Source organism: Solea solea, chromosome 10, assembly GCF_958295425.1.
Source record: "Solea solea chromosome 10, fSolSol10.1, whole genome shotgun sequence".
Classification (NCBI taxonomy): domain Eukaryota; kingdom Metazoa; phylum Chordata; class Actinopteri; order Pleuronectiformes; family Soleidae; genus Solea; species Solea solea.
This window is the reverse complement of record NC_081143.1, coordinates 365,872-392,646: the sequence shown is the minus strand read 5'-3', so window position 1 is coordinate 392,646 and position 26,775 is coordinate 365,872. Positions and strand designations below refer to the sequence as shown.

At 41.6% G+C, this 26,775-nt stretch overlaps 1 protein-coding gene across 3 annotated transcripts in view; it reads left to right on the top strand.

Moving 5' to 3' along the window:
* The first annotated feature begins 427 nt into the window (after positions 1-427).
* Positions 428-26,775, top strand: part of LOC131466626 (CREB3 regulatory factor-like) — a 52,759-nt gene continuing 26,411 nt past the window's right edge. Inside the window, exons 1-7 of one of the 3 annotated variants that reach the window (XM_058640008.1) lie at positions 428-978; positions 15,635-15,711; positions 15,830-15,891; positions 15,987-16,103; positions 16,337-17,129; positions 23,790-23,963; positions 26,376-26,565. In XM_058640008.1, the coding sequence (XP_058495991.1) occupies positions 15,883-15,891; positions 15,987-16,103; positions 16,337-17,129; positions 23,790-23,963; positions 26,376-26,565 (1,283 nt within the window). In that variant the 5' untranslated portion in view covers positions 428-978; positions 15,635-15,711; positions 15,830-15,882. Of the gene's footprint in view, positions 979-1,664; positions 1,786-15,634; positions 15,712-15,826; positions 15,892-15,986; positions 16,104-16,336; positions 17,130-23,789; positions 23,964-26,375; positions 26,566-26,775 lie in introns of those variants that run through there. The other 2 variants (XM_058640007.1, XM_058640009.1) reach the window with 2 other exon arrangements.

Here is a 26,775-nt window from a genome sequence, read left to right as displayed (position 1 = left end):
CATTTTTATTTATTTATCTGTATAAACCACTGTATGAGTTGTCCTGCCCTGCCTCTCACGCACCCCTCAGGGGGGCCCACCCCACTATTTGAGAAGTACTGCTTCAGGTGCAGGGCCACTATTGGTGCATTTCCACCGGCTCTACTCACCTCGCCACGCCACAGTTTATTCTAGGCACAATCAAATCAAAAAAGAACCAAACTACTGGATGGAAATGGACCTTTAGTTGTGCCACATGCAGGCTAAGACGCTGCAAAGAGCGAGTCGACTTTTATTTTGAAATAGCCCAGCCGGAAGCTGTCAGCACTCACGTCTCATACACTGACAATTAAAATGTACAGACTTACTCTTGAACTCGAGCTCCTAACATGTTTTTACAGATGACTCGAGCAGGTCCGGGTCTGAGGACACGACCGCGAGCCTGTGGAACAGTCATGTCTGCTGTGGACAAAGTGTTTGTTTTGGGAGGTGGACGACACCACGTTCCACGCGGAGGGGGGCGTTTTAAACAAAACACTTCAATAATACAGAAATGAGCTTCATATTATTAAACATAGCTGATTTTATTCTCCCACCACAGGACAGACAGACAGACAGACAGACAGGCTTCTCTTCCATTGGAGGGGAGGGAGACACACGAGGGGGAGGAGGTGAAGTGAGGGGGGGTTGTTTAACAATTCCACTAACCGTCTTTATGCCCTGTTTATCCGCCATACAACACCCTCCCGCCCGGTAACGACACCAAACTAACTTCCTGGATGCGGTGCGGGGTTACCCGGCGGGATTCACGGGCTGAGCGGCGACCGCTGCCGTTGTCCGCGCGGGCTCTTCTCCTCCTCCTCCTCCTCCTCCTCCTTTTCCTCCTCCCTGTGGATGGTGCGCAATAAAAAAAAATCACCCGGAGAGGCCGAGGCCGACATTTTACCCCGGTCCGGAGGAGCCTTAACTCCAAGGGGACATCCGAGGACACGCTGTGAGGTAAGAGTCTCCCAGCGTTCCTCTTGTTCGCATTCAAACCCACGTTAACGTGAAGTTTAGCGAGCGAGCAGTGAGTGACACAGTAACACGGGACATATTACTGTCAGCTAATGTACGCTTTTAACGCTCTTCAGTCATTAAAATGGCTACTTTCACATAGATTTACACACACTATTCTGTATCTTCCTGCTACAGCATGACACGCTGGACTTGGGATTTTCAAAATGCACCATGTTTAAATGTTACTGTTCGCTTTATGTAAAACATTGTAACGTGTGCATTTATCAAAAACATGAAGTATTTTGCGCTAAAAGTAGCTTTATTTCAGAACAAGCCGCCTTTCACAACACACTTCTACTTTACTGTACATTTAATGTCGATACTACTACATACACACGCCTTATGTTTCAAAGTGTTTCAGTTGTTTTCTTGTTTCTCCTGAAACGGTCAAGTGTTGTGTTTATAGCAGTAACACGAACCACCACCAACCGGCAGCAGCAGCACCTGCAGGTGGACAAACAGCAGCCAAACTTGTTGGCTCGTTGGTCATTTATCTATCCTTCACTTCAACTTTATTATTTCACTCAAGTGTCGAGAAGAAAACAGCGTGGACAGGGACACACGTGACAGCTTAGACGCCGAAGCCGAGCCCACATGCTCACAAACGAGCCCTATTAACAATTAATATTGGACATCCGGTGGCACTGCCAGCTGCGCCCCATTTTTTATTGTTGTCTGTGCGCTGAAAGGAGAGCCGTTGTCTCGGCTGGGATACTCCCGCGACCCGAGGAGCGCTGGCTGCTGTTGGTAGGGATTGTTCTTCTTTATTTGATCATCATAAATGAAGAGAAATGGAGGAGAGGGGTGTGTATGTTCGCCGTGCCATGCGGGACTCGCTGCTGGCGGCTCTGCCACCATGGCACCGTCTCCGGCTGCTGTATCCAGCTGTGCGGACACTCAGCACCGCCATGTCTCTCTGCTTCTCTCCCGCATGGTCGCCACCATCGCTCTGCTTGTGTTTGTTTATGTATTTGTCTGAGATCGTTTCGGAAGAGAGTTGTGAAGGCGCGGCGCAAGGCGAGGCTGAGGGCGGCAGACATGGAGCCACTTTGGCTCTCTCCATCGGCTCCATAGGAAACGGAGCTCCAAGGACAAGGACAAGGGGGGGCGGGGGGGGGTCTTTCGGTTCATGATTTTCTTTAAGTTGTTTATTGTAATTGGAGGGTGAGGGTTAGATTTCCTAGGCGAGACGGAGCGTTGTCCACCGCCTGGGTTTTTCTTTTTTTGTTGGGGAGCTTTAATTTAGTAAATTGGTTTCCAGACAGACGTCAGCCAGATCATCTTCCCCCGATCTCACTCTGCTATGCAGCCTCTCTAAATGTTTTTTTTTAAACTTTTATTCTTTAAACTCTCTCTGTCCACCATCATTTTAGAAGCATTGATTCTTAAAAACATGTTTAAAAAAACAACAAAACTCTTGCTGAAGGTTTTTGTGGTTTCACAATCAACTTTCATTCAATCACACAGAAACTGCATGTGTATTTAAGATTTTATTTCTTTGAGTAAAAAATATCACACCAAATAAAAACTAAAGAAAGAAACAAGTGATAAAATTAAAAATACAAAATAAATAAGGCAAACATATTAAGCCGAACACTGCACATGAAAACAAGTGACATAATTTGAATTAAACATACAATATAAATATGCACAAAATAATAAATTATGAAACCAGTGCATACACAACATAAGAAAAAAAAAAGAGAGACCTCTTGATTCACTGCTATTTACATGATTCCAATAGAGGGGGCTGGGCTGTGCAGAGGTAGACGGGACAGCAGCACCTGATGCTGTGTCACTGGGCTGTGCAGAGGTAGACGGGACAGCAGCACCTGATGCTGTGTCACTGGGGGTGGTACTGAAATATTTTAAAAGTGCATCTGAAGAGAGAAGAGAAGTATATGTGACGACTGCATGTTACATTTTAATAAAAAAAACAGATGCTTGGTGTGCTACACATGAGACTAATATAGACTAATAATGAAAAGGTGATGAGATTCATTCAACTTTATTGTCATTGCAATGCAATTCAGTCTAACTAGAGTGAAAAAACCAGTAAAGTGCAGTGAAATGAATATATATATGTATATATATAGCCTATGAATGATATGGGAAAGCTAAGGTATGAAATATTAACAGTAATACACTTTAACTGCACTTTAACACTGATGTAAACTTTAACAAACATAAACTATGACACATAAAACCAAAGGCTTACAACCACCCTGTTACAAAGGGGATGGACAACAAAAAGCATTTTAACTGACATACAAGCAGGAAAGACCCCTGTAAAATAACACCTGAACAGGCCTAACGTTAAGCTTCCAAACGTCCCTGATGAATTTAAGGTGCAGTAACATTAACACACGTCCACTCAGCTATTTATTGATTATTAAACAATGTTGCTATCGTCCGAAGTAAGCTAGCAAGCTAACACTCTGCTCCAACAACGGTAACTACGATGCATTAAACTATTCATTTCATGCACTTCAGTCTTTTGGACATAATTCTGATACAGTGTCATTAATCTTTTTCTTCGTCTCTGGGTCACGGTCAGGTCAGATTCAGGCAGCTGGCCTCTTGACCCCGCCCCCCTCACAGAGGGCAGGTACAGCGCAACGGCTCGTTGAACCCAGAAAAAAGGCTTCTGCATTATTTAATAGTCTTTGCTATGACTTTATGTTGCTGTGGGCCTATATAAAATTCGAAATAATAGTAATAATGGCACTGGTAAAAAAAAAAAAAAAAAAAGTAGTATGTATTTATTTATTTATTTATTTATATATACAGTGTATATATATATTTCCCCCCCTGTTTTCGGCGCCACCTGCGAATGACGGCGCCCCTAGCATTTGCCTATACTGCCTATGCCCAGGGCCGGCTCTGCTGCAGAGAAACACTACGTTGTTCTTTTACACTATTGATAAGCATGTAACTCACTTGTAGTTTTAACCTGTTTGTAAAAGTCATCCATTTGTCATTTAATCTTTAGTAGTGACTATTTTGTTAAATGAATCAATAACTGATCTAGTAACTGATGAGTGTTTGGTTTTTTTAAAATAAGTCACACACAAAGACATTATGGTTTCTTTGGTCCCACATGACAATAAACAGAATTTCATTTTGATTTTATGGACTAAACAACTAGAGCTATTTTCATTACTTATATATAATTAATTAATTATAAAAGATTTTAGTCAACCAAAGTGAACAGGGCAGGTTATGCATCATAAATTCCATTACCTGTATTTAACAAAATACATGTAACTAACTAAATCAGCTGTCCAGTCCCTGAGAAAGGCCGTAGAATTCCGAAAATGTAAATAAATTACATATTAACCAGCGCTTACATTTACAGTATGTAATAAACCCTTTAGAATTCCAATTTTTCCCAGCAAGTTGTCATCAGCTGTGACTATTTCACATGGAAAAGTGCAAGAAATCTGCTTTTAGTTTATTGATGAACAATTTTGAAAAAAAATTCAAACTCTGGACATAACAAAGTGCAAAGCCCATAAATAAAACGTTCACGCTTGCACAGAGGTTTGGGATAGCCACGTAGCGTGGTTCCAACAGATTAACAGAACTCAGCATTTCATTCACGTTCACACGCTCACACACCACACATGACATTTCTCACGCTAAGAAGTGATCAAACTTCACCGCACATAAATCAGTAATCTATGAATCCATGATGCAAAGGCAGATTGCTCTGCGTAGTTCGTTCATACAGCGGTCTTGATTTAGCGACCTATCAGCCAATCAGAAAATAGTATTTGTTGTTACTGGGTAAAGTCTGAAAATAGGTTTCTGCTCTAAGCACTTGAATGTCTTCATCACGCTGCCAAACCTAGTTCTCAGTCGGAGAGTAAAGCCTTCACGCCGCAGTGAAAGGTTTGTATTAAAAGGTTGATCATGGGTTTTATGAAGCGTGATAGAACATACCATAAATGAAGTCTTTGTATTTAAGCTTCTGTCGAGAGAATTAGTTGCAATTGATTTTGTCTTAGGTGAAAGTGAGTTAAAATGAACTGTTGGTCAGTTGGATAAAGTTATCACATGGCATTTATTGATGTATTTCAACTGACAAAACAAATACACATTTATGCAAGTGTTAATTAATTAAAATAAAATTGCACTTTTTTAAATGGTAAACTGAAAGGGTGTAGACTGATGTTGATTAATTATTAAATCGTCACAAAAACAAAAGATCAATTGTTTTCATTATTGTCGGTCATAGCATTAACAGACATCCATTAACTGAACCATAGTCTATATTGTAAGATTAAATTAAAACACTTTCTAACAAAAACTCAGTAACCCTAAAAATTGAATGATGAATGAGTCACTGATAAAATAATCCTTTAATCCTTGAACGTAGCAGGATGTGTCAAAGCATGTTTCACATTCATTTGAATACCCTGCTGCCCTATGTTACATAAGTGGTTGTTGCTATGCTAACAGGGTATATTTTCTTCAGGATTACAATTATGTTATTCATATGAAGTGTGCAAATTTATGGAAAACAATCTCTATTTAGGTTGAGAAGACATTTGCACATTTCTTTTCTGTCCGGCACTAACCGGATATATATATATATATATATATATATATATATGAGAGAGAGACTTTATTCATCTTACAGAGAAATTCACAGTTCAGCAGCTCCAGAATATGTTACAAGATAGAAACACAAGAGGCATGCAAGTCTATGTACAGTCTAAATATAAACTGAAACATATGTATAAAAAGGAAAAAAGAAAAAATATATAAAAAATATAAAGACGTTAAAAAGAATGAGATGAACCTGTACATGTGTGCTTGCGTGTATGTGTCATGTATGATGCAGGTTGAAGAGTATATGTATGTATGTGTATATATATATATATATGTGTGTGTATATATATATATATATATATATATATATATATATGTATGTATGTATGTGTATGTATACATGTGTGTGTATATGTATGTGTGTGTGTATATATATGTATATGTATATATGTATGTATGTATGTGTATATATGTGTGTGTGTGTATATATATGTATATACACACACACACACACACAAAATCCACGGCTTCGGTTCGGTTGTGTTTTTTTTTTTTAACACTCATACCATGTATCAGCTCTAGGGATGTTACTGGTATGACGACGGTTAGTACTACCGTTTCAAATTTTAATTATCATTAAAACCGTGATTGATTACCGCAACTGATTGCAGAAAAACTCTGATACTGCTTATTTCCTGGAGAAGCAGCAGCACCTGAACGGCACTCGCTCAGAAGCGGGCGCGCATGCGCAGTTTCCACTGTCTGTCCTGTGACAACACGGCTGAAGCCACCTGCGCTCCAGAGATCCCCCCCCCAGTAAAAAAACAAGATCAGAAGTCAGGGCATATTTTTGTATCTTTAAAGGATGTTGACAGTAAAATAATTGAAGACAATCAACCCTTGTGCAGAAAATGCAAAAAAAACCCAAAAAACTCCGCAAAGGGGGGTAACACTTCCAATTTGATGAGCCATCTCCGTGACCACCACCCACAACTTTTCAGCGAGTAAGTCAACAAAAAACGGGACTTCGGAATAGTGGGAAACGTCATGGTTTGTCTGTAAAACGTTCCTATTTTCTCAATAAAGGAAACCTAAGTTAAGCGTTACCTAACGTTACTCCTGTAAAAATACATGTTATTGGGCGCTATCAGCGAAAGCGAGTAGTGTGTGCACACGACACGTACCGTAGCAGAGCAAAATGTGTTTGTTTCTGTGTTTTTTTATTTTTATGCTGTGTACGACTGCTGCTACTTCATTATTGTCCGACACAGAGTGTGTGTGTGTGTGTGTGTGTGTGCGTGTGCGCGCGCGCCGGTCAGTCAGATGATAATTAATAATAATAATCATCATCATATAATATAAAATATATTTTTTTTAAATAAAACTTTGTTAAAAGATTTCAGTGTGTGTGTTCAGTACTCTTTGAACATTTTGAACACATCTAACAATACCGTGATAATATTGATAACCGTGATCATTTTGGTCACAATAACCGTGATATGAAATTTTCATATCGTTACATCTCTAATCAGCTCTATAGCCTAATAGTTAGATTTTTTTTATCAGATATTGTTAAGGACATATCATGCAATCTTGCAAAAAGTAAAAAATGAGGCAGCTTGATTACAGATTAAGAACATCATTGTAACAATCCAGAGACATTTCTATATTTATTCTAGTTTCCATTGTGTCACTGCTTGTGTCAGTGCTTCACAAAGATGTTCACTTGTGCGTCTTTCATAAAGTGGGTGGGTCATCTTCTCCTCTGAATGAATGAGCAGTGACAGTTAGAAACCTTTCAATGGCCCTGGAGCTCCATCCATGTAGTCAGAGCCACGTCAGCTGTGTGTTTGTCATCGTGTCTCTTCATAAAGTTCAGGAGTCACTGTGTTGCTGAAGTGACGGCTGGATGGAATATTACACCACGGCTCAACGACACCACGGCAATCCTGCGCCCTCCACCACAACATAAGACTGCATATCTTTCACTATAAACACCCCCATCACTTGACTATCTTTGTCCTGTCTGACTTCTCACCAAGCGTCTTTTTAAATGCTGTCAAACGTCACACTGGGGTGACGTCTCCACAGATGTGGTAGCATGTTGTCACTAGCATAAGTAACACGTGTTGTGCAGTGCTTACATGTAGTTACAGTTTTGTCCACCAACAGTATATCTGAGAACGACACCATGCTGCCTGCACATTAGAGATGTTCCGATACCATTTTTTCCCTCCCGATACCGATTCCGATACTTGTGCTGTGGGTATCGGCCGATACCGAGTACCGATACCGATACCAGTGTGTTATAAAAAAATATATATCATACTACGCCTGCATGACTGTGATATGATTATCATCACCAAATCCTTTACCGTATCAGTCACGGGTGTCAGACAGTGGAATAATCTGGATGAGGAGATGAAAAAATCAGCAAAACGGAGTGTATTTAAAAAGAAGTATGTAGAGATGACCATTAATCGATACAGAATGACCCAGGAGGAAAGTATGACAAAGGTCAGAGACAGAAATCTGTAGACACCATGTGGATACGGCAGTGGAAGCAAATGTAACCAAACAACAGCTGACATACATGGAGTCTGATTGACTGTCTAGAGCTAGACTGCATCTCTGAGTGCTACCTGATGCTGAAACATGTTTTTGTCAAAATGTCATAAGAAAAAGAAAAATGATGTATTGTATGATGAAAATATGTATTCTGTGGGTAATGGGGACGGGACTAGATAAGCTTTTGCTTCTCCGGCTTTCCCTTTTGGTTATGTGTATTGTGTAGACTACGCTAAGATGATGTGTGATGATGAGTGATCTAACTGACATGACCGAAATAAACATATATATATATATATATATACATATATATATATATATATATATATATATATATATATATATATATATATATATACATATATAAATAAATCATTGGTGGTAAGGTTTGGCTCAGGTTAAACCCTCTGTAAAACATGAACGAATACAGCAAATGGACATCATTTATTGTTACCAGTGATATGTTATTTAGTTTTTCAGCTTGTACGTTTGTTTTCACTCTGGTCCAAACACCGCAGCACTGGCAGAGCTTCATGTTTCCATGACGACTGACCGGGAAAGGACGCGCGTGACATCATTTTTACTTGTTAAAATGAGTCTCTGAAGTAACGTTAAACTTTAAAAACAGAGGCATACATACGCAGGACACAGGTACGCTGGTTAGTTGTAGCGCTGCTCTTTTCGTTTAATAAACGGGCCGCTCCAGTTTGACGTTAGACGCGCTAACGGAGCTAGCGCAGCTAACAACGCTAACGGAGCTAACTGGTAAATACTGCCAAACCGCCGACATGATGAGCTAACGTTAGCTCCTTGTCTACAGGTGTCGGGTGATCCGTTCTTCTTCACGCCTCTAAAATAGCACAGCGCAACTGTTTCAAGAGCGGCGAAGAAGAACTGCGTCAGAGCTAACGGAGCTCTATTAAATAACGTGGTATCGGATCGGTGCATGGACTCCAGTACTCGCCGATACCGATACCCACATTTTCGGCTGTATCGGAGGCATTTCCGATACCGGTATCGGAATCGGAACAACTCTACTGCACATCCTCCAACTCTGGGGCTCCTGACAGGAATGAAATGAAAAACTTCACTGAGTTACTGGTGCAAGGCTTACACTGTGTGTCATAAACCCAACGGTACACATGTGTCCTGAACCATGACACGCGCACCAAACGGGACGGATTTTTTGAATGAACTGTTTCACCCCTAATATATATACATATATATATATATATATATATATATATATATATATATATATATTGATTAAAAATGAATGGAATTGACAAAATTGTATTGAAAAAAAGTCTTTAATTTTAAGCCTAAAAATTTGTGTTACAGCAGAATTTGACCACATTTATAGTCAATATCATACGTAAATATCCCTCATTTAAAGAAATAATGCAGGTATTATCTGAAATGAAGGATAAGAAGTGATTTTTAAGATCATGTAATACAGATAATTAACAGTAGATATTATATTTTATAGTGTATTTACATGGTACTGTATTGTCACTCCAGATAAAGTCCAGAGGAACAACCTGTGTGCAGCTTTATATCCACATATATCTGCATAAGACTTAAAAAATATCCATATATTATTATTATTATTATTATTATTATTTACAAGCCCAGCTCTAAGCGAACCCACGTGTTTGTTTACATTCTGTGTTTTGAGTGTTGCATAAGCAGGTGTGTTGTTTATAGAAGGATCCAGATGGTTATTGACCTGCTGGCTGAGCTTTGAGATAAAGCAACTTCCCTTTGCCTCCCTGTTGCACAGCCTGACTCTTCCCTGAGAACTCTTCCCTGATGTGTGTGTTTATGATCAGCAAGCAGACAAACTTGACCAATGCTCGCGTTGAATCAACACACAGTAAATCAGCGCAAGAATGCTTGCTCCTATACGAGCTGCGGAATGAGCAAAAAAAAATGTATGTGTATATGAGTGTGTGTATACACATACAATATATATAATAAGAGTTTGTTTGGCACATTGGGTTTTACTACCTAAATTTACCAGCTAATACACAGAAGAGCAATGCAGTGAGATCACATGATTTTAAAGGGAAAGTTCAGATGTTTAGAATTGTGGTTGTATTAGATCCTGACACACAGTCAGAGCTGACAGTTTGCTGTGTGAGCCCCTGCAACTATATTGAATATAATATAATATTAAAGAAATCAGTAATAATCGAATGTTGTCATTACTGTTGGAATGTGTATTTGAATTTTTTTTTTGAATACACGTGTTAAAACGTGGCGACACAAGCCTGGACCTCTTTTCTCTGCCTATCCACGTGTGAAAAACAAAATGCTTTGCTCACCACGTACGACCCCTCGCAGAACAATAACTGAATAACAACAATCTCACGTTCAGTCAGAAACAACGGCGGCAGTACACCCACGGAGGTCACAACTCCTGACCATCTAAAAAGCGATGTGTGGAAAGTTTTTGGCGTTCTATCAATAAACTGAAAATAACAAATAAAGATATCGTATTCTGCAGAATATGCAACTTCGAAATGAAATATCACTTATCACAACATTAGGGGGACACCTACCGTCAATGCACCCTGACAAACGAGCCGAGTTTATGTCCAAGCAGTCAAGAATCCCTCCACATCGCAGAGCTCACAGCTGCTCGTCAGAATGCTCTTACAGACAAACTGGTACGCTTTATTTGCAAAGACATGAGACCGATTAACACCTCGCAGGGGTCTAATTTCACGGACTTCATCAGAGAGAGCCAAGGTACACGGTTCCTAGCCTCGAGACCATCAGCGACAGAGTTGCCACGGAGGCAAATGTGACACCGCACATTTCATAGACATAGATATAATTCTCAAAACTCAGACAAGCCACACGACTGAAAACGTTGCCATATTAACGCCGTCGCGAGGCACCTGCAGGCTACCAATGTCCCATGCATGGCCCAGTGGAAAAGCACATATTAAGTTAAAATGTATTAAAATTTTCATAAAAAATTCGAATATAATTCTTAAATTCTTAAAAATAATAAGGAATACAATCGGACATCAAAAGTCTTGCTATAGATCACACACACACGTCGGCAGGAATGCCATTGACATTCAGCCACAAAACTCACAACATTAGCAGCACGTAACACCTCCCACACCAAAGCCCCTTTTCCACCTACGGTCCCAGCTCAACTTGCCTTGACTTGGCACGGTTTAGGTTGTGTTTCAATTACAATATAGTCCCTTCTCAACATGGGCGGAGTCATCACTGCACGGTTGCATGAAACTGCTGTGAGTTTGTGACCAGTGACTGTAAAGCAGTTGTTTTCAGTGAATCATTAGAATCAGTTCATTAAAAATAGTCTGTCCTTCGTGACCAGCGGCAGGGTTTGTGATGCGGCTCGCCAGTCGTGATCGGGATCAGCAGTAAATACACCAGACTCCTCTTTTAAATATTGAGATTTCCCTGGTTACTGTTGGAGATTAACCCATGTTTTTAGGATTGTTAAGTTTTTGGCATTGTTCTCTCTGATTGTTGTGTCGGCACTCTGACCAATCAGTGGCCAGCAGTCTGGCGACGTCACGCATAGTATTGCCCTTGGAACTTCACCAGAGCAGGTACTAAAAATAGTTCCTTGTACTATAACTAATGGAAACAAAATAATCGTACCGTGCCGAGGTGAGTCAAGTAGTGCTAGTGGTAACACACGTTACAAGCAGAACACAGGCGAGCAAGCAGAACAAAGGCGCTCCGATGTCAATCACTGCATAGCAACTGCCAAGCCCATGGAAACCATCCCCAGCAGCGTCGCGCTTTCCTTTAGATTCCAATAAATAATTATGACGTTAGCATACATTAACCATGTTTGGAAGGCCAGGCTACCTGGACGGCCGATTGCTGAAGTGTATCAATTTCACCGGCATGAACCATTTTAGAAGCATGCCTTGCCCCGTTCTCAATTAATGTGTCAAGCACGCCAACGGAACTTTGCTTGTCAGCTCCACTAAATTGCTTTATTTTTATTGAGGTACTTAAAAGTGTTATCTCTGTTTTTGGGCTGTCTCTGAGTTTAAATATCTTGTGTCAAGGTCACACACTGCCAAGATACAAAGGTATAAAAATGACCCATCAAGAGTATATGGTGTAAAAAGAACAATGTTCCCTTTGGTACCCTTAGAATGGCCAATTTTCACCTTAAATTCCAAAAACTGCACCAACCCCCTGCTTGATCGCTTCGCTCCCTTGCCATCACCATTACGCTAAAATAAAATCATGGCTACCTTAAGTTGGAAAAGGCTGTCCAACGGTGAGAGAAAGTGACAAATCTATTCATATTTATGTGAATCCTTTGTTAAGTGGCTGAAATCAGTTTACCCTTGTGTCCATGTTGTTGATGATGTCGGTCTGTCTGCCTATCAGCCTGTCTGTCTGCCTGTCAGTGCAGAGTGTGTGTCAGTCCGTACGCTTACATGCACAGTTTAACTGAGCTAAGGCCGTAGTCTTGAGTACACGTGCAGAGGAGAATAACAGTCTGACTCTGTTAGATGGTGCTGTATATCTCTATAAGCTAGTATGTATTCAATCAGTTTCTTGTAAACAAACACCGAATGGTTCTGTATGTGTTGTACATGTTAATCATGATACAAATGAGGCTCTTGTGTTGTGTTGTCTGAAGAAAGAAGCCACCACCACATCATTTCTGGCAACGGTACTGCAGTGTAATGTCGTCTCCTTCTACTTTTGGGTCAAAGACAGGCGAGGACATTTTGGTGAATGTCTGACTCCAGTCCGACTAAGTGTATACATGCAGGAGTAATTGGACTCTATGCATTATCTAGGTATGTTAGTCCGACTAAGACTAGCCCAATTTAAGTCAGACTAACGTGTTTACGACATTAAGAAAATGGAATTATTGTCTTAGTCTGACTAAAATCTGACACACAAAGTGCCTCATCCAATCACACTTCAAAAAATTAAGAACAATGTCACTGAGATAATAGATAAGTTTGCTTCTTTTGCAGTGTCCCTGTCCTGCATCATTATGTGCTTCTAAAATAAAAACACAAACACTCGTACCATGAGCGAGTCAACTGTGAACTCATATGAAACAGAGTGGAAACCTGTAAAACTGAAAGGTTGTTACATTGGTTCTAGGCGTTTGTTATCGACTTAAAAGTGCTGTATGCTTTGAGCAGTGTCTGTGTACACTGTCTCTCTCTCTCGCTCTCTCTCCCTCTCTCTGTGTGTGTGTGTGTGTGTGTGCCAAACACCAGTTTTCCATGTGGCTCGCCAAGGCAGTGTCATAACTGCTGCCTGTGCTAGTCCTCATTTCCTCATTCTTGCAATACAGCATTGTTCTCGAATCAATAAACTGAGGTCAGCGTGAACTGGTTTCTCCTGGTTCTCCACAGGTATTGAACAGTAAGTCTGCTCTGTGTGTGTGTGTGTGTGTGTGTATACGAGAGAGCGAATGAGCTAGTGAGTTAAAAATAAGGGAAATAAACATATCTACATGCTCAGAACTCTTGCTCTGCGCTTTCATGCAATATTTTCCGCTGCCGAAAACAGTCGTTCTTGCGGTGCAGAGGTTTAATTAATGCACAGCAACAGTAGATCTAAAATAAACTCACACTGTCTCAAAGTTTGGTACAAATAAACGCACCCTGAATGAATTAAATTAATTAGTGTGTGTGTATATATGTATACATATGTGTGTGTATATAATAAAAAAGTGTGAGTAGACTTTTAGTTTAGTTACACTGTTGGCATTACAACAGATGAGTGACAACAACAGTTGCAGCAGTACAGTAAACACTGTGACATGTACTTTGTGATTGATTTTATTGAAATATTATATTAGCCTTTGCAGCAAGACCCGGGTTCGAGCCCCAGTTGGAACAAGGGTCTTTTTGCATGGAGGTCCCATGTTCTCCCTGTGTCTGCGCGGGTTTTCTCGGGCTTCCTCCCACAGTCCAAAAACATGCAATATGGGGATTAGGTCAATTGGGCACTGTAAATTGACCGTAGGTGTGAATGTGAGAGTGAATGGTTGTTTGTCCTGCGATGGACTGTCCAGGGTGTGACTCTGCCTATCACCCTATGTCAGCTGAGATTGGTACAGCTCCCCCCATTTACTACTTTGTTTAAAGAACTATAAGTAAACTTTCCTAGTTCTTAATCATGCTGATCCAAGACTCAAGGACAGTGGTGATACGTCACTGTATTTTCATTATTATTTTAAGAATGTGTATTGAATTTGGCACACATGTTAACTTGGTGTCATACATGCAGATTTTGACTGCTTTGGAGAGTGAAGGCAAACAGCAGTTGGGCAGTGATCCTAGTGTGTTGTTATTTCTGTTTGCTGCCATAGTCTACCTACACATGCTATGGTCATTATGGGCTGTTAACATATGTAACTTGTACAACTCTTCATCCTCACCGCAGTACGAAGATGTCAGAGGAGCATAGCTCACTGACATTGTATTGAGTTTGCTGTCGCTGCTGTAGAGACAGTGGTTATTAACATGTTTGATTTCATGGATCTTCATGCTGTGATAAGTATGTTTCTCCATGTCATGCTTTGTATCCGTGGTTTACAGTTTTTTAAATAGATCAAGCATGTGCAGTTGCCAAATCTAACTGTAATAAGTATTCATTAAGCATTGGGACTTGAGCTTGAGCTTTGTGTCTGCTCAGTGCATGTCTTCCTGAACTCCTCTCCTTTATTGCTCCATCATTTTGTCGCGTGACACATGGTAGTTGGTAATTAATGTATGCCGTCGTCTGTCTCAGAAGGTCAGCTGGAGTAAGGCAGCAGCCACATGTTGGGGTGTCATGTTAGATAGAGTAAGTTCATGGGTCATTGAAATGGCAGCCAGTTAAAGACGTACTTCACCGGTGGAAAGATGAATGTCTATTAAATATGGCAGAAAAATGTCATTTTGGCTCATGTAGATGAACGACAACAACTCCCAGCATGCACTGTGCTCGCTGCCCCGCGAGAGTCTCGCTGTCTCAAGCTTCGAAGCAGACAGCACTATTTGTGTCAACACAAAAATCCCTGTGAGGAATTAAATATATAAAAATATAAAAACACAAAACAAAATGTTTTCACTGAAATGCAGGTCTTTCTTCCTGCAGCCACATCAGTTTGAAAACGATCATTGTTGTTCTCGGTTTACTCTGCAGAGCAAGAGCCAGTTAGCTTAACTGTTAGATGATGAAGAAGAAGAAGATGGCAGACACCGTGTTTACATTCTGGCAATGAAGTCTCGCCCCCTTTGGGTGAGTGTGAAAAGTGCAGAACTGGTGTTTTACTTTCAAACCTTGCATCGCGTCATGTGACTCAGCGTAGGAAAAAACTGAGGGAGGAAGCAGAGTTTTTAAAAATACTACTGCTATTCTAGCAAAACAACAAGCATTGTCACTGTTTTATTGCTGTTTATTTGACTTTGTGTCCTCTGACTGTCCTCTAACTGTCCTCTAGGCTGGGAGGCGGAGAGCTGCAGGACTGCGACATGTGAAACAAGCTCCACCCCTTGACCCTCACAACTCTCGACTTAAGTAACCTTTCTTCCTTGTCTCCTGTTCACTTTTTCTCGTGCTCTCTCCCTTTTCCGCTCCTGTGTCCTTGATCTCTGTCAGTGTTGAGATCTGAGCTTGATTGTGTTCTCTGCAGCAGAACACACTTGATCCTGCGCTGTGACTGCGGCCTGACGCCCTCCTGCCTCGGGCATGCCTCAGGTAAAGTCGTCATGTTGCTGAAACTGTCACATCTGAGTCATCTCTCTGCAGCTCATGGTCTGTGTGTGTGTGTTTGTGTGTTTCCTCCCTCTCAGCCGGGTATGAATGGGATGGAGCCTGCGTTTGGCGAGGCATATGGGGGACACAGGGGCTTGCTGAGCCCCTATCCTCTGGCTATGTCGCCACAAGGGGGCAGGACTGAGTATGATCAGGTGAGACGATGGATACATCCTCAACCTTTGATTTACATTTACAAAGAAAACAGTGATGAAGTGACCTGCGTTCGCCTGCTAAAATGGTTCCTATCAACTCAGTATTTCTACTATTTCTATTTCTATTTCAACTTTCTATTATTTTGTTGGTCTCAAAACAAAGAGACTGAAAAGTCTCTGGTGATTTGAAACTCGGCCATATTTAAGTATATTCCTTTCTCTCTCCCCTTCAGAGCGTGCTCCTCATGCTGGGCTCCCCGGCGTCACCACGGAAACGGCCCTTCGAGTTGCTTAGCGACCTGGTGGACGATGGTGGCTTCGGCGAGGACCTACACCCGGAACGCTGGGACGTGTCTGCGCTGGATGAAATGGCTAGATATACCAAGCTGGGCCTCGGCGTAGGAGGGGAGCTGCTGGCCTGCTCCGAGGAGGCCGTCCTGATAGGCCGCTGGGGGAGGAGCCAGGAGGAGGAAGAGGAGGAGGAAGAAGACCGGAAGAGGAGGAATAGACACATGCCACCTCCCATTACCCAGGAAGTCCAAGCCATTGCCGTGGGTAAGGAAGTAGGGCGAATGTCTGTTGCCGTGACAACGGGAAGGGAGTTTTTCGTTGCAGAAAGATTGGTGGAAAGAGGTCAGGATGGCGGGATGTCAAAGGAGCGTATGGTGGAGGTGTATCAGGTGGCACAGGAGGAAGAGGAGGCAGTTGCAGCAGTGGCCGCAGGTTTGGCTCTGGAGCACTGCAGCGAGGAGCACAACTACTCCCTGAGCCAGGGAGGAGAGCCAGCAGCAGCTCACAGCTCTCAGACTGAGGAGGTGCAAGCTGTGGAGATACAGCAGCAGGAGGTGCGGGGCGGGGAGGAGAGCCAGGCCAATACTAAGCTACATCTGGAGGACGAGGAGCAAGAGGAAGGCGGGGAGGAAGAGGAGGACGAGGACGAGGAGGATGAAGGGGAGGAGGAAGAGGAGGGAACAGAGGAGACGGCAGTGGAAGCTGAACTCTCCAGCTCCTCAGAAAGTGAATGTGGTGAGTTGTTTGACGATGTCTGTTTGAGCTCCGCCCCCGTCTGAATCTGTCCTCGGTCCAGACCAAGAGAAGCGTCTGTAACCACAGCACTGCTCTGTTGTTTACTGTGTGTGAAAGTTGGTTCAGATTGTTAAACAGTAGAAAAACGCTTCACGATCGATTCTCAGTGCGTTAAATCAGCAGCTGCTCTGATAACTGACGAGGGTCATGTGACGTGTGTCTGGGTAACGCTGCTCCTGAAAGGTGAGTGATAGATGTGCTGTATGAAAGTGTGGCTGAACTGTTGTGTAAAGCACCTGAGAAAAGTGTTGTATAAATACAGACCAGTTACCATTTATTCATTTTTTAAGTAAAGGATTATTTGATCATGATAATTCTGATATACTCTCTTTCATACTCAACTGTTTCATACATTGACTTTTTCATGGAAGGAGAGAATAATAATGAAATGAATGTAGTTGTTGTTGAGAAGCATGTCTGTTACTGATCACATGGTGAAAGTAAACCAGTATGCACCCTGAATGTGAGGAAGAGAAATGGAACTCATTGGTTATTTACACTCCTGTCATTTGTCAAACTGCCTTAATTCAGCTGGTGTCCTCAGCTTTGACCTTTGACCTTTCTTCCACGTGCAGTGATGAACTAAACAAAAATATTCGACCCCCATGTTTTGATATTTTGAATAATCTCATAAAAGATAATAATAATAACCAGTTGTCATCTGTGCCTCATGATGGCCGTACATGTTTATACAGGTCTGGAAGACGGGGCATTTAATGGACAACACGTATGGAGTTGCACTCTGGGAAAATGTAGGACAATAGTAGTTAGGTTATCTGAACCTCTGAGTTTTGAATTGTCCATATTCATTTTCTCTGCTTTTTTATTTTTAAAGGAAAAGTTGAGCTGTTTTTGAAGTATGTGCTCACTCACCTGCACCAAGAACCACCATGAGACACTGAGACACACGCTCACTGAAAACATGGCTGCACAACAGCCTTCTGTCTGTACTTCTGTCTGTACTTCTACTTCTGTCTGTACTTCTGTCCATACTTCTACTTCTGTCTGTACTTCTGTCCATACTTCTACTTCTGTCTGTACTTCTGTCCATACTTCTACTTCTGTCTGTACTTCTGTCCATACTTCTACTTCTGTCTGTACTTCTGTCTGTACTTCTACTTCTGTCTGTACTTCTGTCCATACTTCTACTTCTGTCTGATGTAGAAGTATGAAGTATACTTCTGACTTCTTGTCCCATTTCTACCACACAACACTGGAGACCTGGAGTGAGGAGTGCATACAATGGTGCTGATGATATGGTGTTACATACTACATCATAATCTGTGTGTGTGTGTGTGTGTGCGCGCGCACGTGCGTGCGTGTGTGTTAGGCGTTAGGCGACCTCTGTCTGTCTCTCTCTCTCTGTATGTCTATCTCTCTCTCGCTCTGTATGTCTGTCTCTCTCTCTCTCTGTCTGTCTGTCTCTCTCTGTGCTGGTGGAGCGTTGGTTGCATGTTGTATTATTCATGATGTCATCATTCATGGCTGTGTGACGTGAGTCTGCAGCTGCTGAGTACACCCAGGCATGTGTTTCTGTCTTCATGTCTTCATGATTTCATACCAGGCAAACATTAATATGTGCATCTGTCACATGACATTGCAGGATGGGTGGCTTTCATGGTTTCATCTCCTTAGTTAATGGTTATTCAGTTTTTTGACATGATGTGATTCTGGAGCAAGTTATGTTCATAGATTTTGTAAATATTTATTTATTATATGGACTATTGAGGACATCTTTGCTACAAAGCTGTGGAACTATAATAGAATTTGAACTTAATGCCTGCACAGTATCTCATCTCTGAATCTGAAATACTGTGTGTGTATTGTAGATGGGACCAAATATCAATATAGCAGCAATATATGATCATGAATGTGCTGCTGCCAGCCAAATACTGTCATTTTAATGAAGAAATATTGGAACACGGAGCTAATTTCCCTGCCAGTGCAACTCAGCAGCATCACAACATCATGGAGCTTACCATGGTCATGAAGGTGATGTAAATGTCAGTGAATTTGCTCGTGTAGAGGTTGATGATGTGATAATGAATAGAATTCCTCATAGTCCGTACTTTTCATTTAGAGAGATATTGCATAGTTTTAGGATCATCTTGCAACATGTCAATTCAAACCAAAACCAACTTATTATTTTTTCATTACTCTTGTCAAGTCATTTCTAGTCACTACATCAATAAAATGTCAGAAATAAGGTAAATAAAAATAATACTTTGTGTTTCCCAAACCTCAGTCTGTTACAGTCAGGTCCATCGACACAATTCTCTTCTTTTTGGCACTATACACTACTACAATGGATTTGAAATGAAACAACAAGATGTGCTTTAACCGAGACTTCCAGCTTTACTTTGAGGGTATTTACATCCAAATCAGGTGAATGGTGTAGGAGTTACAACAGTTTCTATATGTGCCTCACACTTTTTAGGGCAAATAAGTGGAATGTTATGCAATGGCCAAGTCAATCACCTGACCTGAATCAGACTGAGCATGCATTTCACTTGCTGAAGACCAAACTGAAGGGAAAATGCCCCGAGAACAAGCTGGCAGAGCATCACCAGGGAGGAAACCCAGCGTCTGCTTTTGTCTATGCCTTCCAGACTTCAGCCTGTAATTGACTGCAAAGGATTTGAAACCAAGTATTAAACATTGAAAGTTTGATTCATGATTATTTAGTTTGTCCCATTACTTTTGGTCGCCTAAACATTGGGAGGCACATATAGAAACTGTTGTTCACCTGATTTTAAAGCTGAAAGTCTGCAGTTTTTTTCATTTCATGTATAGAGCCAAAAAGAAGAAAATTGTGTCGATATTTATGGACCTGACTGTATCTTGTTTTGTCCATAAACCAAAGATATTCAGTTTATTGTGTTAGAAGAGCAAGGAAACAGAACATGTCCTCAACATTAGGGTCAACAGAGGCTGTCACAGGCTAAGAGGCCTGGACAGGGTGCACATCCATCACAGGAGACAAATCCCTACGGTCCATTTAGGGTCCAATTAAGTCCAATTTATCTCTTCATGTTTTTGGGACTGTGGGAGGAAACTGGAGCAAACCCACACTCACCTTATTAATAATAATAATAATAATAATAATTATAATACATCACATTTATATAGCGATTTTCTCGACACTCAAAGACGCTGTACAAACACAAAACAAAAACAAAGGACAGGACTGAAATAAAACAATGAGAAATAGACAGTTAAGTGTAAGCAGTTCTGAACAGGTGGGTTTTGAGTAATGATTTGAATGTCTGTAGTAAGTCTGAGTTCCTGATGAGTTGTGGGAGTGAGTTCCAGAGAGTGGGGGCGGCTGCAGCAAAGGCTCGGTCCCCCAGGGTTCGGCGCTTTGTCCTGAGGGGAGTGAGGAGGTTGGAGTCAGCGGATCTGAGGCGGTGGGTGGGACAGTGCAGGTGGAGGAGGTCGGTGAGATATGAGGGTGCCAGGTTATGGAGGGACTTGTAAGTGATGAGGAGAACCTTGTATTGTATGCGGTAAGGAACAGGGAGCCAGTGGAGTTTTTTGAGGATGAGGGTGATGTGGTCACTGGAGCGGGTGTGGGTGAGCAGACGGGCAGCAGAGTTCTGGATATATTGTAGTTTTTGAAGGTAAGTGGAGGGGAGACCGTAGAGGAGGCTATTGCAGTAGTCGAGTCTGGAGGTAACGAAGGCGTGGATGAGGATTTCTGCAGTGGATTGTGAAAGGCAGGGACGGAGACGGGCAATATTGCGGAGGTGGAAAAATAATGTTTTGGTAATATGGTTTATGTGGGGTTTGAATTAGAGGGTGGAGTCCAGGATAACGCCGAGATTGCGTACAGAGGGGGAGGGAGTGACTTAGTGGCCGTCTAAAACCTTAAACCCACGCTCGAACCAGGATCCAAACTGCTGACCTTCTTGCTGTGAGGCAACAATGCTTGCCACTGCAGCACTGTGTGCTCCCCATTTAAAACAAACACTAAAACTGGTCATTGATTGTCAAAGTAGTTGACTATTCATTTAGTATGAATTGTTGACTGAAGCTGATTTTGTAGAGTCACCGTCATGTTGTTGTTGTCGTCCATGTATTGGTTTTGTACCATTTTGTTTTTTATTGTTTGTGAAATATAAGCAGGAGATAAGATCTACAAACCAGTATTACAAAACAAATATACAAATACACAAACACCTTTACAAAAGCCACAGTTCCTACGGAAAGGGAATGACCCATTTGCTGTGAGTGACCCGGAAATGATACCGTGAGCGCTCGGTTGTGACTTGTGTGTGTGGTAAGAATGGATACTTGTGAGGTTTTGTCATGGATGTATTACAAGAACTGGATATTATTGAGCTCGCCAGACCATCTGACCAACGCGCAATGCATTCTGGGGGGTAAAGGCAAAATGCCAGTAGTCCGACTGTTTACTACTTTGGTACAGTAATATGTAACAGCAATAGTTAAAGAGACACCTATAAAAATGTCCACAAGACACCTGGAGACATGGACACAGTCATTTATAGATCTTTATATTCTATATTTTTAATTCATGGAGTTTCACAAAGGCTATAAAAAGCCCAGAAAGAAAATCTTAGAGTGACGTCACAGCTGTGTACGAGCACAGCAAAGCACGGTCATGTGACGTCTCGGGAACGGCTACTGTCAGGGAACCGTACCAAAACCTTATGAGAAATGTGAATAAATGAAGACAATGATGGGTTTTCTTTTACATTTTTAAAATATTACAACAAAACAGGTTTTAGTTATTCATTCGTCACTCATGAGGATTTATTTTCAAACTTATCGATGTATTAACAAGCTGCTGTGTGGATTCATGCTGACATCGTGAACACGGGGCAGATGACGGTGTGATGACCTGAGACCTGCGCTCACTTCACCACTGATGAACACATGAATTACACTATCTGTTCATAAAGTTACTGATAAATGTGATGAACATATGAATTAGAGTGAAATAATCTCGAGTTATAAAACTACTTTTAACACAATGTTATTGTTCCAGCAGCTAAACAAAGAAGTAAACCGGACTACCGGCATTTTGCCTTTATCCCCAGAATGCATTGCGTGTTCCGTACATGGTCTGGTGAGCTCAATAATATGATCATGAGTCTACACAACTTTTTAACATATGTGAGTGAGCAACTCTATAGGAATGAAGGGTGCCAAAGGGGCGGAGCTACATCCAAGTGATCGACCGAGTGCTCACGGTCACTCGCAGCAATTGGGACATTCTCTTTCCATAAGGATTGTGGCTTTTGTTCATTTGTTTGTGGATTTGTAGTAAAAGTGTTTTGCACTTCCAGGCCACCGTAAAGATCAGACAAGAAAACACAGCATCAGAGATCATTGTGTGTTTGTTTTGGTTTTATACTGGATGGAGAGCCACTAATCTAGACATATACTACAAGAACAAAATGGCTGTAATTTTGAAAATGTGCTTCTAGAAGACAAAGTTTGGAGAATAACAAGGTACGCGTGTAATATTAAAGGGGACATATTATCCAAAATCAACTTTTTAATCATTTTAATACTTATATTTGGGACTCTGGAGGCCCTACCAATTCAATTCAATTCGCCTGCTAAATGACATGTAATGTAATGTAATGTAATTCAATTCAATTTTATTTGTATAGTGCCAAATCATAACATACATTATCTCAAGGCACTGTACATAGACAACATCAAGGAGAGCAAAGAACCCCAACAGTTCACACATGAGCCAACACTAGGCATCAGTGGAGAGAAAAAACTCCCTCTTAACAGAAGAAGAAATCTCTGACAGTCACACATTTTTAAGAAAAGGTCAAATAGAGCTCATAACTGACCATTCTGACACGTCCTAATTAAAAATATTTGTTCAGTACATCCTCCATGACCGGAGCACAGACTCAGTCTGATACAGTCACATACAGCGGCAGTTTATGCAGCGATCAGCGGTGGCAATCAGCGGTGCTGTCCCTAAGTGTTTTTAACTGATTTACAGTTGGTCAGTGTTCGGCTTGATCCTTGTGTCGGACGTCTCTTCCTGTGACGACACTCTCGCTGCCATGTTGATATTGTCAGAGAACTAGTGGAGGGAGGGGGAGAGGAATGGAGCGGAGGGAACAGGAGCTGAGCGAGGGAGCGCAGTAAAAAGGACAAATCAGAAACCCCCTGGAAGAAGTGGGCGTGTGTTTGCCTGTGTCTCATTTGCATATAAAGGGACCATGCACAAAACCGAGTGTTCTGAAAGGGGCGGGTTTTGGCAGGGTTATTGAACTGCTATGGTGCTTCATCCTTATGGTATTTTGACCAAAGCATGTCACAGACATGTTCATTAGGACACCAGGGAACTATTTTAACTTGGAGAAATAGGGTATAATATGTCTCATTTAAATAGTACAAGTTTGTAAAAATAATAAAATCAGAAATAGTCAAAAAAGATTAGTTCTTTTTCCTCTGATTGCATCTTCTTCTTGTTTGAATTTAAATAACATCTCCTGAATAAGAATTTCACTCCTAAACACCAGCGACCCACTACACTGAAATTACAGATTCAATCTCCCAAAGTTTTGTGCCAGAATTTAAACTATTATTTATTTGCGTCTCCAGAGGTGGAGGCGGAGCCAGCCAGGCAGCCAGGGGAGCGGCCACCGAAGCGCCGCTGTTTCTGGGAGTACAGACGTGCTCGAGAGTCGGCCACGAAGAAGAAGCTGAGCGGAGACGTGCACTGGTCTCTGTCCTGGAGCTCCAGCACTTTACCCAGCACACTGTACCGCAGAGAAGGTGACAATCACACACACGCACACACACACACACACACACACATCAATCAATCAACAAACAACACAGTTTATGCACGGAAATTCTTACTGTTTCGTTAGAAAAAGCACAACATTTTTTATTTTATTTCAAACGAGTACTTTGACAAAATGAACATTTCAACGTTCTGATGAATAATATAGATAATCAATAGATTTATTGTTAATTGCATTCCAAATCAATGAGGGGTTAAATAGAGAGCAGCACACTGCAGCAGCGTCCCATTTCTCTTCTTTATGACACAAATCAGATTGGGACCCTCAGGCTTACACTACATTCAAGTTTTATGTTGAATTCTGAATCTTTTAGCAGCAGCAGCGTCTCACTGGAATGCACATGAATGTTTTTTAATATGAATCTAATCAAATCTACAGTGAGGTCATGTTGGGGGAGGTGAAGGCAATTCTTCTATCATGTAAATTAGGGGATCTGACTGAAAACTTGAAATTTGTTTCCACCCTTTTACCAAACAATTGGTTATAATTACTAGTTACTCCTCCCAAAATGTACCTGAGTTACTGCATTGTAAAAGTAACTAGTAACCAGGCAAAGTAACTACTACTACATTTAGTGTAGCAGCAGTTAACAGACATTGTAGCAGACATTAAACTACACTGCTGAGATGTGTCACTTCAGTTCATGTGTTTTTAGTGCATCAGTGCAGCAGCACACAGGCTACAGTCTATGGGTCTAACTTTAGCAACTGTAGGAAAAAGAAGACTTTGAACAATCATTGCGCTTGTTTCCATCCCGGCGTCAAACACCAGTGTAGAGCTGGAGAGACTCCAAGTTGAGAGTGACAAAATCGGTTTTATCCTTCTCGGTCCATCTTGGTCTCGCTGGTTTTCCGCAGGAGGACTGCGCTGAAATGGAGCGGGTTTGAGAATGTGAAATTGTGAAGGGAGTTCATTTTAATTACAGACCTGTCAACTTCTGGACAAAATGTAACGTTAATGATGAGGCCGTTTTAATGTAATGCTAATAAGATCGTCAACAGTTAAGCTAGAAAGTAGCGAGAGCTGCGGCCACACGGCTGCGTCTCTGATTGTTAAGTGTTTCTAAAGTGTAGCCCGCACTCCGGGGGCTGAAGTAATAAATCCCTGGTAAGTTGCTACTCAAAAAATGTTTTCAAGTTTGGCAGGAGGTCTGTTAATGTTCAACTATGACAAAGAATCTGCATTTACTCTGGTGGAATCTCACAAGTGTGATCTGTATTTTGATACCAAGCTAATTCACATAGAGCTTGTAATTGCAGAGATAGACTCTGTTTAGTTTGGGCACGTCAAAATATCTGAGAAAATATGCCTTTGTGTTAGTACTTGTGTTACACATCAAGTAGGGATGTCCCGATCCGATATTGATATCGGATATTGCTCCGATATCAGCCAAAAAACGCATATCGGATTATATCGGAGTGCCACTAAAATCTCCGATATAAACACTCCAACAGTCCATTCCGCTCCAGCTCTTCTATCCGGCAGCGGCGCGTGTGCGCGTGTGTGTGCGTGCGTGCGTGTGTGCGTGTCTGCTATTTCAGAGGTTAAACATTTTAATTTAACCTCTGAAATCAGAGGCTACGAAGCCGCACAACGAGCGCGAGTTTGCCATTAGCACCATGCTAGCTCATCCTGAGGCGAGCTGCTAAAACGACATTATTTCATAAACCAGCGCCCCCTGTCGACTTTTAACAGCCTCTGCTTGTTAATTATACCCAAAAAAACAGCCATGCCGAGAGCTTTGTGTGTTTTAAATGTGTCCTGAAGCTCCACACACCGAGCTAAGTACGTCTGCGGGGCCGGTCCTCGGGCTCCGGGTTTACCTGCGGTACGAGTCACTCACCCTGTGGGGGTTGGGCTAATCCAAAATAGTGAAAACAGGGAGGGTGTTCTCTGAAGACACGCTGTGACCTGTGAAACACAGCTGCTCTGGAAACACCCCCATTAGCACTTGGTACTTTCCTCCTGATGAAATTAACCATAGACTGTATGAAATTAACATGGAAAAAAAATCCAATATTCTTATGTTGAAGGTTAAAATTTAACCTTTGGTTAATAATAAATGGGTCAGTTTTTCCATATACCTACTGTTGCTGACTATTGTTCTCTGTTTATGTAATATCACTTGATCAAGCCTATTCTAATATTTCACACTACAAAATATGTAATTAAAGTATGTATGATTCATGCTGATATCAAATCGGATCAATATCTGTATCGGCCAATACTCAAGGCTGCAATATCGGTATAGTATCGGAAGTGAAAAAGTAGTATCAGGACATCCCTAACATCAAATATTACAAGCTTCAGTATTAAGATGAAAAGATGCGACTAATGATTTATTGAATCGATTGATATCCCTTCGTTCCTCTCTGCACAGGCAAAAAAGGACGCCGCAAAGCTCGCAAGACAGACGCCAGCGACTTGACCCCAAACCCCCAGAAGCTCCACAACATCGGGGAGCAGCTGCAGAAGCTCAACGCTGCCATAGACGGCATGGGTCCGGTCAACGACCTCCCCGCTGTGGCTCGGGCACGTTCGAGAAAGGAGAAGAACAAGCTGGCCTCGAGGTATCTGACTCTACTTATTGCCCTCACACATGTTCTGCACCAAGTCACAGCCCCAGAGACTCTGTATGCATTCATCAGGCGTGAGCAGGCATTTTCAAGAGCTTTCTATGTTTCTACGTGCCAGAAAAATGGAATGCTGGAATCAAAAGAGAATTCTTTTTTTCTCTGTGTGGTTTGGTATCTGCAGTCTACACTGTAGCCTCGTTGAGA